The sequence below is a fragment of the Aristolochia californica genome, unplaced genomic scaffold, assembly GCF_029961685.1.
Source record: "Aristolochia californica isolate CCGP_79_NKW_82.1479 unplaced genomic scaffold, dmAriCali1.0.hap1 SCAF_6, whole genome shotgun sequence".
Classification (NCBI taxonomy): Eukaryota; Viridiplantae; Streptophyta; class Magnoliopsida; order Piperales; family Aristolochiaceae; genus Aristolochia; species Aristolochia californica.
In genome coordinates this window covers 1,225,813-1,241,885 of record NW_027182257.1, presented here as the reverse complement: position 1 = coordinate 1,241,885, position 16,073 = coordinate 1,225,813, and the positions used below count along the sequence as shown (strand labels likewise).

Below are 16,073 nucleotides of genomic sequence, written 5' to 3'. Positions count from 1 at the left end.
CTGAAACCAGAGTTTTTTCCCCGGATAACTCGCGTCGAGTGAGAAGAAGGAACAGAGTACAGACCCGTGACTCCGTGGGGCCCTCCCGACGGTGCTGCAGATCGCTCTAACACGACTCGCGGTATTTTCTCACGGGGAGGGGCCCGGTTTCATCTGCGAAAATCGCGCGGGAAGGCCCGGAACGGTTTTTTTCTGTTCTTTTCTTCGATTCTTTTGATAGGAATATCGGGCGCGAGGCAACAGGGAAAGGACAAATCCCAGGGCATTCCACGTGTCGATCCAGTCAAACGGCTGAAACCCCCCGGTTACTGGGGCCCACAGGTTGAGAATCGAGAAAACCGGAAATCAGTATTTCAGGAATCAGAAATGATTTTGCAATCTATTGCTTTATGATTGACCGAACGGGAAGCGGTGGGGCCGTCCTTTCACGTCGACGGACAGTACGGACAGGAGTGGCAGGCGAGGGTGGGCTTTGATCGGGACTACACGGGCAGCGCGGGGGCCCACGCCTGCAACTCTCATTCATGTAGCTCGGCGTCTTTTCTCTTTCTTCTGTTCTCCTCCTTCCTCGTCGTCTTTCTTTCCATGTTTAAAAAACAAGATAAACAAAAACGGAGAGACGGCCACGACGTTATGTAAAACGGGTTCGTCCAAATATTCATGGATTCGAATCGGGAAGAGAAGAAAAAGAAGGAGAAGGGAAGGAAATGCTGCTGCAGCAGCGAAGAGGAGACTTTGGCTTTCAGGGGTGTGATGTACGAAATCTGAAAATTCTGAATATCTGGTCGCCCTGGTGCGAGTCATCCCATCTCGTCTCATCACATGCGCACTGCTCCCTACTAAGAAAAGGATGTGACTCAACCATGAATTGTAGGTTTCTGTCAGTGGCCATTAAAATCTTCTTTCATTCGTGTACATGCATCTGTCTACGTCTCTCTCTCTACCCTTCCCTTTTTTCTTCTTGCTTTTATTTTCTCTTCCGCCGTGCTAACGAAATCCGTCGTTTGTGTTCTGTAGAACGAAATTGAGATAAAAAAAGAGTTGTTCGGTTGGTTGGGTTCATCTCTACAGATAGATTAAAGTGGGGAAAGAACGCTCGTTCTGATAGAATAAATGAAGAAGAAGATTGATTAGTTGCAGCAGATTCCTGTCTTTCCACAACTACCGAGCACTAGACCTGCCACAGACTTTTTTCCAGCGTAGAGAATGTCCTGACTAAAGCCACCTTACATAAGCCAAAGCAAGTAAAAAGCGTTTAAAAAAAAAGAGATTTGAGTACTTTGATAAAGGAAATCTCATTAGCTTGATGGGTCTCATTCTTTCCTTCTTCGCGTTTACCATCAAAAGCAGTCCATGTTTCCTTCAACTCAGCTTATACCCACTTGAGAAAACAAAAAAAAATATAAGAAAAGCTATTCTACCCTGTGTAATCAGAATCGTTCATTCATGTGGAAACCACATCAACCGACAGCCTTGATTCTTATTTCATTTCTAGACACGTCTTAGGAAGCCGTGGGTAATTTTGAATCACTTTCCTCATGTTTAATGCTACTTTATCAGCTTCAGAGAGAATTGATTGTTTTTGTGGCAGACGGAGTAGAATAAATCACATACTGTGTGGAAGAGTTATTGCATATCTTCTCTCTATAAATGCAAAGATATGTTTAGTACTTCTTCTCTTCCATTAGAAATTCAATTTCTGCAGCTTGGGTGACTCTCTTTTCATTGCGGAACAGTGTTGTCCTGACAGTAAAGAAGAGAGAATGTCTTTGAGTAAAAGGAGATGGAAGTACTGGCAGCAGAAACCAGATTAAAATGGAGAGAGTGGAGTAGGGCTTCTCTTGCCTACTCTGCAGGTGACATTTAGAGCTGGAATTGCTAATCCAATAGAGCCCAGCCTGGCTTGTGTAGGGAACCAGGGCTCTGTTTGGGCCAAACCCAGTCAAGGTCCATGAATTTTTTTTTCATTTTTTGAATTTAAACTTTTTATATTTTTCTAATTTCCCTTAATATTTTTTGAATTACTAAATTTTATATTATTTTTATTAGTTTTTCTTTTGTTTTGGGATTTTTTTAAATTAAAAAAAATGGGGAAAGCAAAGAAGTACAAAAATTAATATCCATTTCAAATGGGTAGTATTCAATTAGATAGTAATTGACATTTATGGAGTTTTATTATTTTAAAAAAAAAATTATTTAAAAATTATGAAATGAATTTTTATTTATTTAACACATAAATAATGAATCAATCACCATTAAGTGAGAGAAGAAAAAACAGTGAAAGATATTAAGAGCATGAAGAAACTGGCCTGCGCCATCCTCACCACAGCTGGTGCATTTAATGGCTTCTGCCTCAACAAGCTCATGCAGGTCGAGTCATGGCAGACAGAAGAAATTTGTTAAACCGAGACGACGATGCCCGCTCGCCAACCGACCAAACACAGGAGGCCATGACCTCAGCTTGTACAAACCCCATTTATGCCATGGCCCCGGATTCCTTTGTAAGCTTCCAAAATGAAAACTGTGCAACTGGGTATTGGCATCTGTCCACCCTACCCTCCGGCCCCAGTTGGCTTCAGAAACAGGAAAGTCTTCCATCTGGTATTCATCCTGGTTTTCTGATGCTGCAGTACAGACAGAAGGGATGAGCGGCTCTTCTTATGGAACTCACATGTAAAACTGAAGATCCCTGTCACCTTCCTACCGAGAAGATGATCTCTCTGCCACCTTTTTATTCATTTTTTTTCTCTCCGTGCAGCCTCCACCACACGCATATATATGGAGATACTATTGCTTGGTTTGTAGGGATGGGATGGATTACTGTATTGGGTACACAATAATGCGGCTGCCATGGTCACACTACTGTTAAAAAACGACTGTGAGCAGCAGTGTTACAGTATCTGGCACTGGAGTTGTTAGAGGAGGGTGTCGGCCTAAGTTCGAATCCATCTCAAACTGGACTCACTCTAAGACCTTATATTTCTGCAGATTAGTATTCTGAGAATAGATTTATAGACAGGCTTGAGACATGCATGGTTTACATACGATAAAAAGGATAAGCTAAGCCTAAACGTAGCTCTAAAGCCATTAATGGTTTTAAGTTTAGCCTGTTTTCAAATGGTAAAGGGTATAACACTTTACTAACTCTAAAAGATATCTTACCTTCTTATCAAGAGAAATAAACTTTGAGTAATAGAAATCGCAAATACTAAGGGTTGTTTGGAATCCCTAGAAAAAAAAAAAAAATAAAAAAAAAAAAAAAAAAAAATAAATGATTTTTTGCTGTTTGGCTGCCGAGAATCGCGAGGGAAAATAAAATGAGAGAGAAATATAATATTTTCTATCTTAAAATGATGGAATTCCAAGAAAAAAGAAAATAAATAGAAAGGGGTATATAAAATTTTAATCATCAAAAATTTAAAATATTACTATTTTTTTTAACAGAAACTATATTTCTCTTTCATTTTTTTCATGAACATCCAAACAAGAGAAAAGAAACCTATTTTTTTTTCTAGGGTTTCCAAAGTGACCCTAGAAGGCATGTTTGGAAACCAGAGAAAAGAAAACAAAACAAAACAAAATGAAACCAAAACAGAGAGAAAGTATTTTTCCAATGTTTTATAGCAAAAATTCTTTAAGAAAAAAAAAATATGAGAAAACTTACATTTTTGTCCTAGTTAATGGACATTCTCTCACAAAAATTATGAAATTTAGAGAGAATTTTTTATAGATAATAAAAATATTAAAAAGTAAAAATATTTTGATAATAATTTAATATTTATAGATATCTTAGTTCTTAGGGTTGCATATAACTTTCATTATTAAAAACTTTAAATTATTATTTTTATTTACTTTTTCTATTTTTCTTGTGCATTAGAACAAGAGAAACAATTTTATTTTCTCTCATTGTTCATTAAAACTTCTTTTCGTTTCTCTTCCTTTTTTTCTGTGTTCCAAACACAGCCTAAGTGATCAATTAATTTAAAAGATTCTAATTTGGATAGTTAAATTAAAACATTAAAAGTAATTTATTTGATTTTATATTAATAAATACTTATTTAAACAATTTGTCAACATACCTTTAAACTGAGAGACTAATTAAAACGAATATGTTATCTCATACTAAGTTCCTTGGATAAAAATAAAATAATTTTGTTTTTCTATCATGGCACAGCCTCTTATTATTGATGCCATAGATTTACGACTTGGTGAATCAACTTGTCATGGCAGGTGGACGTTTCAGATGGGGGAGGCAGAATCATCTCTTGTATTTCTCCTCCCTCCCATTCTCCCTAACTCTACCTTCAACCCTGTCTCATCTACACCAAGTCTGGGTCGTAAATCCTTGACGATTTAAGACAGAGAATTGTCACAAGAGAATCAGAAAACAGAACTTCATGGGTTGTTTTTACTCGATGGAAGTTTGCGTGAGCAATGGAGTGTTGACTGTGGGCTCAGAGCGGGGCCGTCTTTTTCTTTTTAAGCGAATGATTATATTGCAGGCGTTTAGGGAGCTGAACAGAGTAATGGGTCTGTGTCTCCTCCATTTTATACTTCCATTCACCGAACACTCGCAAGCTGCGCCTCCCCAGAACGTTCAGCTCCGCCACTTTCACCTTTACAAAGTTTTTCGAGGACTCTTGACTTCTCCTCATTTTGGAAGAAAGAGAGCTAGCTCTCTCCAATTATCTGCGTTTCTGTCAAAAATCAGTCGGCAGCACCTGTAAGAAGGAAGTACTACGAGGTAATTATAATTTTCCTTATTTATGCTCATGAAAGTACATTTCCTGGTACGAAGCTGACGGTAATGGCTGAATTTGTTCAAACTGATCACCTGAGACTTCGAAAGATGCCTAATTTCCAAATACTTTGATGTAGAAATCGTAAACAGAAGCAGGAACTTTGTGCGTACCTTCGTAAAGAATATGAACTGTATCTTATCTACCTGATGCTAAGCTTTACCACTGTGAGGCGGGTACTCGGCAGTTTTGGTTCTTAACCTCCTAGGTGTGAGTAAAGTAAACACTCAAAAAAGAGTCATACATTTGAAAAGTAGCGTGAATTTACACGAAAACGCAAATAATCGCTTACCTCCGTGACGATAAAATCCTCAACGAAAATTTGAAGGGAGTAAAGAGTAATCAACCCAAACTTCTTTCTAGACTATATTAACATGTTTTGGTATTAGTTTTTCCAAGTAATTCCATTTGGAAGCTCTTCGCCTTTCCAGGAACTTCCACGGTGATGCCACCAAATCCCATTTGTGGATCACTACTAGTAAAAAGGCTCCAAGTAAATGGCACGCGAAGATGATGGAATTGAACATGATGAAAATCTAGCATGACATTTAGATAAATTCCAAAGCTTAATAGGGAACCAAGACAAGATCCAGATTTTCAAACAAACAAAGGAAATTGATGTCCACAGCAACCCTATATTTAACTACAACGTGAAATTAGTGTCCCATGGATCACATTTTAAAGTCGACGCATTTTATATGAACAAAAAGACATGATGATAACACGAATCAAACAGCAGCAGAAAATTCATCTGTGCAAGACTCCTGCAAAACTTCCCATAAGTACGTGGTCATAGCCAATTTAGTTTGAAGCTTGTGATGCTATCCCATTCACTGGTTCATGCCTCCGAATACAGGGTGACTGAAAACACATGATACAGAAGGCAAAACACTTACTTAGCAACCACAAAACTGACAAAAATTATAAGATATAATCCACCAGGCATGAAGATCTCCATATCCTCAACAAATAGCATCAGAACTTCATAAGCTAGCAGGCAATGAAAAAACTGAGGTTTTGGTCATCATTCCACTCATGAATCTAATGTCTAAGAAACCAAGTAAAATACTAAGACCAAGAACCAGGCATTTCTTATGCTCATTTCACTCAACTATGGTCTCACTACTTTACCTTGTGTTGTATACTCATAATTGTAGACTTCAGCAGTTTGTCACCAATTATCGTCCTCAACTTTTTGATGAAGTCAATCCGAGTTAGTTTCTTCCTCTGTTAACCATATTCATATATATTAGACAACATATAAATTACATTTAAAAAAAAAAAGAAAAAGAGGAAGGCATTCCATACCAGATATTGATTGTAGTAACAATCAACCATTTCCATGTGTTCGTGAGGAATTTTATTTGAAATTGCATCGAAGAGCATAGGGAAAGGCATCCAGGGCGATTTAGGCATTTTCTGGCGAAATCTTAAAAGGCCACTAGGTGATCTACCTTTCTCTATAGGCTGCTTAGCCATGGGCGGAGATTGCTTACAGCTACCCACCTAAAAAGTGACGAAAAATATGAGGAAACATACAATGATATTGTTTACAATGCTACTGTTGAGTCAGGATTTGGTGCGCAGGTTTAGCACCAAATTCAAACTCAATATTGTTAAAGAAATAGGTGGGATCTGATGCCAACATGCACACTGTGCGAACAGAGAGAGTGTCAGGTGGACACCTACCTCTCTGTTTCCATCCTTGCTCACGTTTGCACCAAATCCAAACTCGATATTGTTGAGAGATAAGTGGGATCTGGTGCGGAGCCTACATTCGCACCAAACAAAATCCCTCTCTGTTTGCATCAGTGCACACATTGGCACCAAATCCAAATTCAATATTATTGAGAGACAAGCAGAATAAGGGTGTTTTGTAATTAAGAAGGTAAGTCTTTTTATAATGCTTGGGGGAGGAGTAGTCTAGACAATGGTTTTTTTATTCTGTTTCGTTTAAATGATGGGGGCATATCTGTCCATTGTATGGTGCCGTACTTAAATAAAAGTTAGGTCACAATTAGTTTCTAACTCCTACTTAAGTACATTACCATTTAATGGACAAATATGCCCCTGATGGTTTAAACAAAACAGAATATAAAAACATTGTCTAGACTACCCCTCAAATGAGCATCATAAGAAACTACTACTTAATTACAAAAAACCTATCTCTCAACAGATATGAACACGCATAATAAAATGAGTCACCATCATTTTCAGGTTCCAACTAGCTTGAATACCTAACGGTCTCCCTTCTATCATTTAAAAAACAGAGACAATAACAAGGAAAACGAGACATTCGCTAATAGAGAACAGGTAAAGTGTGACACGGTAATTTAAAGACCACAAAACAGTTGAGCATGCAACCATTAGATTCAAAATTAAATTCCCCACCAAGCACTATACCCCAGAAAGGATTGATGTTACATCTGTCTCTACACGTCTATGACAAGACATAACACCATCTCTATTCACATAGCAGTGGATACTTGCATAATTGGAAGGAATTGTACTTGTTTCCCAGCACAAAAACCACAAATCAGCTCAACATAAATTGCGGTCTTAAGAATTTTAGATCTATTTTAATATGCAAATTAGCCCACATTTTTTTCCTAACAACTCAAGAAAGAATAAATAAAAACTTACAGAATCAGAAGGTGAATCAACCTGCCAACATCGACTATCAGCGTGTGTGATGCTCGACTCGCCTGACGTGCAACTATTATCCTCCAGCAACTCTAATTAAAAAAAGGCAACAATAACAACAACAACAACAAAAAGAAGAATCAATGTGCTTTTCCAAAGAATAAATGTGCACACTGTATTTAAAACAATAAAAAAATCAAATTTTGAGAGAGAAAAAGGGGGGGAAGAGAGGGAGAAGAAGAGATGAGAGAGGAATAGAGAGAGAGAGAGAGAGAGAGAGAGAGAGAGAGAGAGTGGGGGGGAGGAAGATCACCTCTAATACCCTGAGGCATTCTAAAGCTTACTACATACTCTGGGAAGATGTGTGAGTTCATATTCATACTCCACATTGTAAAATGCTTTGGTTTCATAAGATCATCTACACCACTATCAAAGTTTTCACTGGTTGGTTGAAACTGTTCAGATTCAGGAAGAACAACTTCCATGTTCCCCAAGATGACACGACATAACACCAGATGGTGTATCCCATTTTCGTCAACATCAGAATGACGTGCACTGTACCCCCCAAAAGAGAGAGGAACATAAGTGCCAAGTACGAATTATCAACAATAATGCATGAAAACACAAAACTTTTAGCTTAAAAGCCACCTCTATTCACATAGTTTAAACCAATTGTAATAGACTCATAACAATCTGAGTAATGAAAGTCACCTGATGTGAGAACAGTATGCCGATGCAAGATGAACACCAATACCATACATAGGCTTAAAATTTAGCCTCCTAGAATGTCCAATCCCATAGAGCATGATCCTCTTCACATCCTCAGAAGAGGCTGCAATCCAACCATACCTCACATTAGCATTGCCACGCCTGCTTTTTATAAACTCCCCTTGCTCGTGGAAAAGCTTCTTTCGATTTAGCACCAAGATGTTCTCCAGTGGCGCTCGATAAATGCCAACTACACTGTCTGTGTTGATGAATCGCCCCAAACCAGACATGAATATCTTCTGCACAACTTGGTAGTCCTCACGGCTAATAAACAATTTGGTCAATCCACAATCAAGAGCTTGTGCAGTGGGAATTGCGTGAAGCAGACTTGCTCCATTAGTTCCATCATTTTCTGAATTACTTTGATCATATTGACTTACGGCATTAGTTCCATCATTTTCTGCATTACTTTGATCATATAAATTACAGAGAACATCAGGATTTACTTCAACTTGCTTAGCTCCTGCACTGGGAGCCTCACCAAATTCTCCAAAAGTCAAGTCAGCCCTGCCATTTATAGCAATCTCAAGTTTTACCTCAATTTCACCGGTCCCATTAGGATCTACATTTAGAGGTTGTTGCTTTCCTCCACAAGTGCAAAACTCAAAATCAATGTGCAGCTCTGGAAAGAAACAACTACCAGATTCATCAATCCACGCAATTGACTGTTCTAAGCCAGACAATAAATCAACTTTAACCATGAGCAAAAAATCAAAAATCACAGTATTGCCTTGGTATACCACTTCAGTAATAGCCTTCTTTTCCTTGAAGCCTTCCCTGACCAACTGCACCAGTTCTTCAGAAACATCATTCCATTCACCATTTTGGTACATCATTAAACGTTGTAGAAGACCACTGCTCGTGAAGTTGGAATAATTTTTAACCATAGATTTCTGGAAACAATTGTTAGAGCAGCCACCAACTGATGAAAATCTGGCAACAGAGTGTTCCACAAAAGTAACTTGCTCCTGTGAGATTGCTAACTTATGATTCGCTGCAGTGCTATTGAAGCATGTAGCATATATGTTTGCTGCTTTACTGTTGAAATATGCAGCATACTTGGCTGTTTCACTTTGATTCAAGTCATCCAAAAATGTTGTTCCACTATCCAATACCTTTACGTTCCCGATTTCCATTTCTATCTACAAAAACAATACCAGTCAAAAGCCCAATAATCCCCGCTCTATCTACAAATTTCGGTAGCTCGTCGGAGTCCAGCTATTTACAGCAACATAGTTCTGCCCATTGTCATAACAGTATTTCACTCCCAGAAATACTTTAACCATTGGAGTCATTGCCTGCATAATAGCTTCCATATTCACAGACTTGCACAGATGTTAGTGTGTGACCAGAAAAATCATGAAACCAGAAGTAACAAGAAAAAAATGGTCAAAAATTCACTAACTAAAGACAAAGACACATAATTTAGAAAATAAATAGTTAGTTCTTCCGGCCCACTATGATCCCAAAAAAGAAAAAAATATGAAACACTAATTTCACTTCGAGCACAAATTTCAAGGGATAGAATACTAGTTAAGTGAATTAATAATCTCATTGCCATGTCAAAATCCGTTGCAAATTCTCAAACCATCTATCAATCTTGCCAGAAGTAAGGTGATAGACCCTTTAAGTTACAGAGTATATGAGAGAAGGGGCAGGGGCAGGGGTAGAAAAGGTATTCGAGGAGAAAAAGAGGGGATTGGAGGAAAACCAGAAGGAGATGGAATGTCGAGCTGGGCACAGTTTAAGACAGCCCTCGTCCATTGTTTCAGGTTGTCGCAAATGGGGACCTTGTACAAAAATCTCTTGTAGCTCTAACAAGAAGATCGATGGCGGAGTTCCACAAGCAGTTTGAGTCACTCTCGGTGCCACTGGTTGAGGTCTCCAACGAGGTTTTGATGGGAGCCTTCATCACGGGATTAAAAACAGAAGTTTAAGCCGAGTTACAAGTCAACCCACTGAGTTCACTTGTCAATTTCATAGAGTTGGCTCAACGGATTGTTGGAAGATATGAATGTGTTGGACTGTCATTGATATAATTAGCTTATGTTTTTTTGTCTCTTCTGCACTCTTACTAGTGTGAAGAGTATAATTGTAATATTGGTACTTCTATCATTTATAAATAGAGCTTAAGGGGGAGGGTTTGGACTAAGTCCATTACCCTACTTTCTCCTTTTTTCTCCAAATTCGTCACTCTTCCTCTTCTCCTCCTAAAACCTTCTCTCCATAACTCTTCTTCTTCTTCTCATCCCTTAATCCTCTTCTATTGTGATTATACATTATAAAATCCTAAGTTTCAACATGGATCGATGAGCGTAACTCAGCTCTAGCTCGGGTGAAGAGTAGTAAGTCGAGTGGGCCCAGAGGTGTGGCCCGAGGCACAAGATTGGGACAAGCGACACTACTTCGTCCCGGATCAGGCCTTTCGGTGAGCTTAACCTGACTCAACGATCGGATCGTAGTAATGGTAGCCGATGGGTATTGCATCCGGGGCGATGCCCTATGCCCAGACCTCAATCTGGACATCTAAGGTTTTCAGATCAAGCAACACTTCTACCTTTCACATTGGAAGGTGTTGATGTTGTCTTAGGTGTTGCATGGCTCCAACTACTGGGAGACATCTATCTGAATTGGAGGAACCTCTCCATGAAATTTGAGATAAATGGGAGAAAGGTGCAATTTCAAGGAGGAACCTCATTGGCCACTATCGAGGCATCCCTAATGGTCATGACTAAAATTTTTACTTAGGAAGGACAGAGTGCTTATTTGGAATTCAATGGCATTTCTCAAGAAGAAGCACAAACTCCCAAAGAAACACCTGCAACGGTGACGGAACTCCTTACAGAGTTCCCCAAGGTCTTCAGGACATTATTTGGGTTACCGTTGGACAGCCCGACAGACCACTCCATCACCCTACAGGCACACAGCCACCCCCCACGTATCTGACCTTATAGGTACCCGTTCTACCAGAAAACAGAGGTAGAATGGATCATGAAGGAGATGCTTTCAGCTAGCACCATCAAACCCAACACCAGTCTATTCTCCAGCCCTATCATATTGATGCGAAAGAAAGATGGAGGTTGGCGGTTTTGAGGACCAATCACTTGGTATTAAACCTAAAAAAGTGTGCTTTCCGTAAGCAACAGCTGGATTATCTGGCCACTTGATTTAAGGCAGAGGGGTATCGGTTGACCCCTCTAAAGTAAAACGTATGCTACAATGGGAAGTGCCCTTGGATGTCAAAGGCTTAAGAGGATTCCTCAGCCTCACAAGCTATTAACACCGGTTCGTGAAGGATTATAGAAAAATAGCGGCACCACTTAACCAATTGCTTAAGAAGGATTCCTTCTTAGGGAATAATGAAGCGCAAACAACATTTGATCAGATTTAAGACAGCCATGACCACGGTACCTGTGTTAACCTTGCCAGACTTCTCCAAGACATTTGTTCTCGAGACCGATGCCTCGGGGCGACAGGTGGGGGCAGTCCTCATGCAGGACGGGCAACCCATAGCTTATTTCAGTCAAGCCTTATCAAATAAATCAAGGCAAAAATCAGTATACGAAAGAGAACTCATGGTCATGGTCTTAGTTGTGCAAAAATGGTATCACTATCTCATGGGTCGGCACTTCATAATAAGGACAGACCAGCGCAGTTTACGCTTCTTGTGGGAGCAGCGAGTGATGGCTGAGGAACAACAAAAGTGGGTTGTTAAACTCATGGGCTTCGATTTCGAGATCCAATATAAACCCAGACGAGACAACAAGGTGGTAGATGGCCTATCACGAAAAACAGTAACTCTCACCCTCTCAGCTATGTCCTTCGCCTGCTTCGTGGGAGAGGAACAAAAGCACAACATCTAGCAAAATGACTGCCTCCGCCACATACATCAAGACCTATTGGTTGATCCCAAGAGTCACCCTAACTACTCCCTAATCAACGGCTATCTCGTGTTCAAGAACCGCTTGGTTCTTCCCCCTTCTTCAACATGCATTCCACGTCTACTCTAGGAGTTTCATTCCACTCCTTCAGGTGGCCACTAAAGATACCTTCGCACCTACAAGAAACTAACTAGCATACTGCATTGGAAGGGCTTAAAACAAGACATGCAACAATTTGTCGAGTCTTGCGATATCTACTGACAGAACAAAAAGGTAGAGGCTACGACACTATCTTGGTGGTGGTAGACAGGTTGACTAAATATGGTCATTTCATCCCACTTAGCCACCCTTAAACGGCAAAAGAGACTGCTGCTATCTTTGCCAAGGAGATCATTCGTTTACATGGGTTTCCTCAATCCACTATCTTGGATAGAGACAAGGTTTTCACCAGTCATTTCTGGAGGGAATTTTTTTCTTTCTCAGGCACAGAACTCTGTATGAGTTCCGCCTACCACCCACAAACAGACCACCGAGATGGTGAACCAGTGCCTAGCAACATACCTTCATTGCTTCATGGGTGACCATCCAAAATCATGGCCCAAGTGGATTCCGTGGGCAGAATTCTGGTATAACACCACATACCACAGAGCAGCCGGAATGACCCCATTCAAGGCCCTCAACGGGAGAGACCCACCTTCCCTCCTCAAGTTTCCATCAACCTCCTTCACCGTCTCCCCGGTCCAACAGCAGTTGCAAGAACGGGATCATATCCTCAAAGAACTTCACCACAACCTCACCAGGCCCAAAACAGGATGAAGTCTCTTGCAGACTGTCACCTGCGTGAGGTTCACTTTCAGGAAGGTGATTTTGTTTATCTTAAAAATCACCAGCCATACACCCTCAAATCTCTAGCCGCAAAGCCCAATGAAAAGCTCAGCCCACGCTATTATGGACACTACAGAGTGTTGGAAAAGATAGCTACTGTCGCCTACAAATTAGACCTCCCAGCTCATGCAAAATCCATCCGGTCCATGTCAGCCAACTTAAAAAATCCACCCCTAACTTACATTCCTCACAGCCATTGCCTCCCTCCCTCACTGAAGACCTCACCCTTGCTGTCCAATCAGCCAAACTACTTGACACTCACCACCTTCCCCATCACCCACCCGAGGCACTAATACAATGGCACGACCTTCCCCAGTTTGAGGCCACATGGGGGACACCATCAGTTTCCTTCCTTCCACATTGAGGACAAGGTGCTTTTCAAAGAGGGGGTTAGTGATAGATCCTTAAGATATAGAGTATATGAGAGAACGGGCACGGGGAAAAAAGAATTCGAGGATAAAAAGAGGGGATTGGAAGAAAGCCAGAAGGCAAGTCAACAGCACAGGCCAACAGTCCTTCACAGGAAAGTTAGTTGAGGCAGGACAACTGTGGGCGAATAAGGGAATAAAGAAATTGGAGAAGAAGGGGACAGGAGAGAAGAATTTTGAAATTTGGGAGGTCGGAACCCTCAAAGTCTCAGGTAATCACTTTTTTTTTTTATAAAAATGTATTTATATTAACAAGAGAAAATTTACAAAGGAAGAGGGAGCAGATCCCTTACAACAAGAGATTGCAGGGAGGCTCCCTGCAAGTCTCAGGTAATCACTCTCCCTCTTCTCAGGTTTTCCATCACAAGGACTAGCCCATTCCTTCCTTGAAGAACAGCTATATAGCTAATATTAAATTAAAATTAAAAAAAATTCACATACGACTAACACCCTCCGTATTTGAAAATTTGTGATATTCTTTTTTACAAAATAGAAGTAATAAATAAATTAATGTTTTTTATAAACATAAAAGTAATAAAAAGGATTAGTATCATAGAAAATATCCTTCTTGCACCAGAGAAAAAAAAGCCACTGCATATGCATAGCACGATGACCTTAATAGGCGTACACCATGCTTAAAGCTAAATAAGCAATTATGCAGCCACATAGTACAAGAAAAAACCTCTTCAGAAAACTAAGACAATTCTCAGCCAATAGACTACATGGAATCGGATAAAAGTTCCAAAAAGCAAAGTCATCCAAAACAATTCGTTCCATTCTTTAACGCTGATCAACAAAATCACTTAAAAGAAAGAAGACGCAGAAATACACATAATGAATTTGAATATGAACAACCAGAAACCAGATTCACTCTTATTAAGAACTAAGAGAATTTGACCCCCCCCAAAAAACACAAATTAGGACCAAGGAACAACCTAAAAACAAACACATCGGAGCCAGCTTATCTATACTAAAGAGAGAAACGGAAAAAAATAAATACTTTTTCCTTGATTTACTTTTTTATATGCAATTATTGAAACGACTTCAAACGAAACCAATCAAGAAATTTTAAAAAAAAGGGGGAAAAAAGAGAGACATGGAGATAAGCATATGAAGAAACGGATCTAAACCAATATACCTGTGATAATTCAAATTTGCATTTTCATTTGAATTTGGTTTTTCATTTTCGATAGGAGAGGGGTAGATCGCCTCGAAACCCAAGCCCTCGACTCGCGAAAATGCGAAACGTTCAACTCCACACATTGACGGCGTTAATAAAGACTCAACTCACGACGTCTGGCAAGTCGGTTGTGGAGAACCGCAGATGGATCTCGTTTCTTGCGGGGAAAGAAATGGCGAGTTGGGCGCCGACTCGAGACCCACTGGAGGAGACTTTTATAGGTTTTAACGGCGTGACTGAGTCGGCAATCTGTCTGTATCGAGCCGTTGCCCTTTTCTGGCTTTGATTTTATGTGATGTACTTACTTTTTTTCTGCATAGACGACTCACTAGTCACTTGATGCGACCTAGTGGACCACGAACCACGAGAAGGTCTGGTCCACAGGCACCCGTGGCTATTCTTGAATGGTGCTCTGGGAATATCTTTTCCAACGTGTTTCATCACCATCACCATCGTCGTACCTTAAAGTGTATCGGATATGTGTCTATAATAAGGACGGGCATATCGCCTATTTATACGTATCGGTCCACATGTATCGGATATGCCTCGATCAAGGTCGTTCGTTCACAACAAATACCAGATAAATTAGAGGACCCTAATTGTGATATGGAGCAAGTAAATCATCCATATTTAATAATTGAAGGTAACGTCGTGTTGATCTAAAATAATATTGACACATACCTAACCTCGACAAGGATAGCCTTGTTGTGCAAGTGAGGCGTTGGCTGCCATTTCTTGTCTATTACTAGGGGTCCCAAGGCATGGTGCTTCCAAGAAGGTTACCCTGTCAATTTCCATGATAGATGTCCACTCTTGCTTTAAATATACTTTCCATTGTAGACATTTCAAAGTTAAATTAGACCACATGACCACTAATTCTTACACTTGGTTATATTTTTTTTATTTAATTTCAATTCAGCTTGAAAGTCGGCATAATTACTAGTAATTAGTAATTATGGGTACTCAATAAGGTTAATTTTAGATTTTGCGATATTTAAGTACCAAAAAACCTAAATCCGATATAGATATAGATCAATGGACATAGCTAAAATGAAGATTGTGTTGCTCTGTATTGCCTGACTCGTGAATGAATAGAATACATTACAACTTATGCGTTAGATACTAAAAAATACCCATAAAATACAATAGGGGTTAGTGTTAAGTAATAGGCTAAATATGTAGATATTTATGATAGACGTTTTCTTTTATTCTGCACTGCTGATGAAATAGAAGAATAAAAATTTTAAATATGGTAAAAAAATTAGTAACCTAGGGATTGAACCAAGTCGATTACCTAATTCAATTAGTTTTTTTTTTGTTAACCACTCTCCTTGTTCTGGTTAACATTCTTGAATGCATTTTCAATTCTACCCTTGCCCTGTCCTTGTATAAAAATAAAAAATGCCCTAACTCACAAAGATTTCTTAATTGTTAAGAAAACATTTTTATTTTGATAAAATGAAAAATATATTAATAAATTCATTTTACT

The 16,073-nt window shown here is 39.5% G+C and overlaps 1 protein-coding gene across 4 annotated transcripts; it reads right to left on the bottom strand.

The window, feature by feature from the left end:
• Positions 1 to 5,315: 5,315 nt before the first annotated feature.
• LOC137967141 (inactive poly [ADP-ribose] polymerase RCD1-like) lies at positions 5,316 to 14,758 on the bottom strand. Of its 4 annotated transcripts, none has more exons than XM_068813592.1 (7): positions 14,543 to 14,758; positions 8,154 to 9,519; positions 7,756 to 7,997; positions 7,443 to 7,534; positions 6,108 to 6,305; positions 5,931 to 6,026; positions 5,316 to 5,660 (listed from the first exon to the last, which is right to left on the bottom strand). In XM_068813592.1, exons 2-7 carry the CDS (start codon positions 9,344 to 9,346, stop codon positions 5,601 to 5,603), a joined length of 1,881 nt encoding a protein of 626 aa, XP_068669693.1. In that variant the 5' UTR covers positions 9,347 to 9,519; positions 14,543 to 14,758; the 3' UTR covers positions 5,316 to 5,600. The 4 variants fall into 4 exon arrangements, with proteins under 4 accessions (XP_068669693.1, XP_068669694.1, XP_068669695.1 ...); XM_068813593.1 differs by having other exon boundaries at positions 8,154 to 9,508; XM_068813594.1 differs by having other exon boundaries at positions 8,154 to 9,352.
• Positions 14,759 to 16,073: the final 1,315 nt, after the last annotated feature.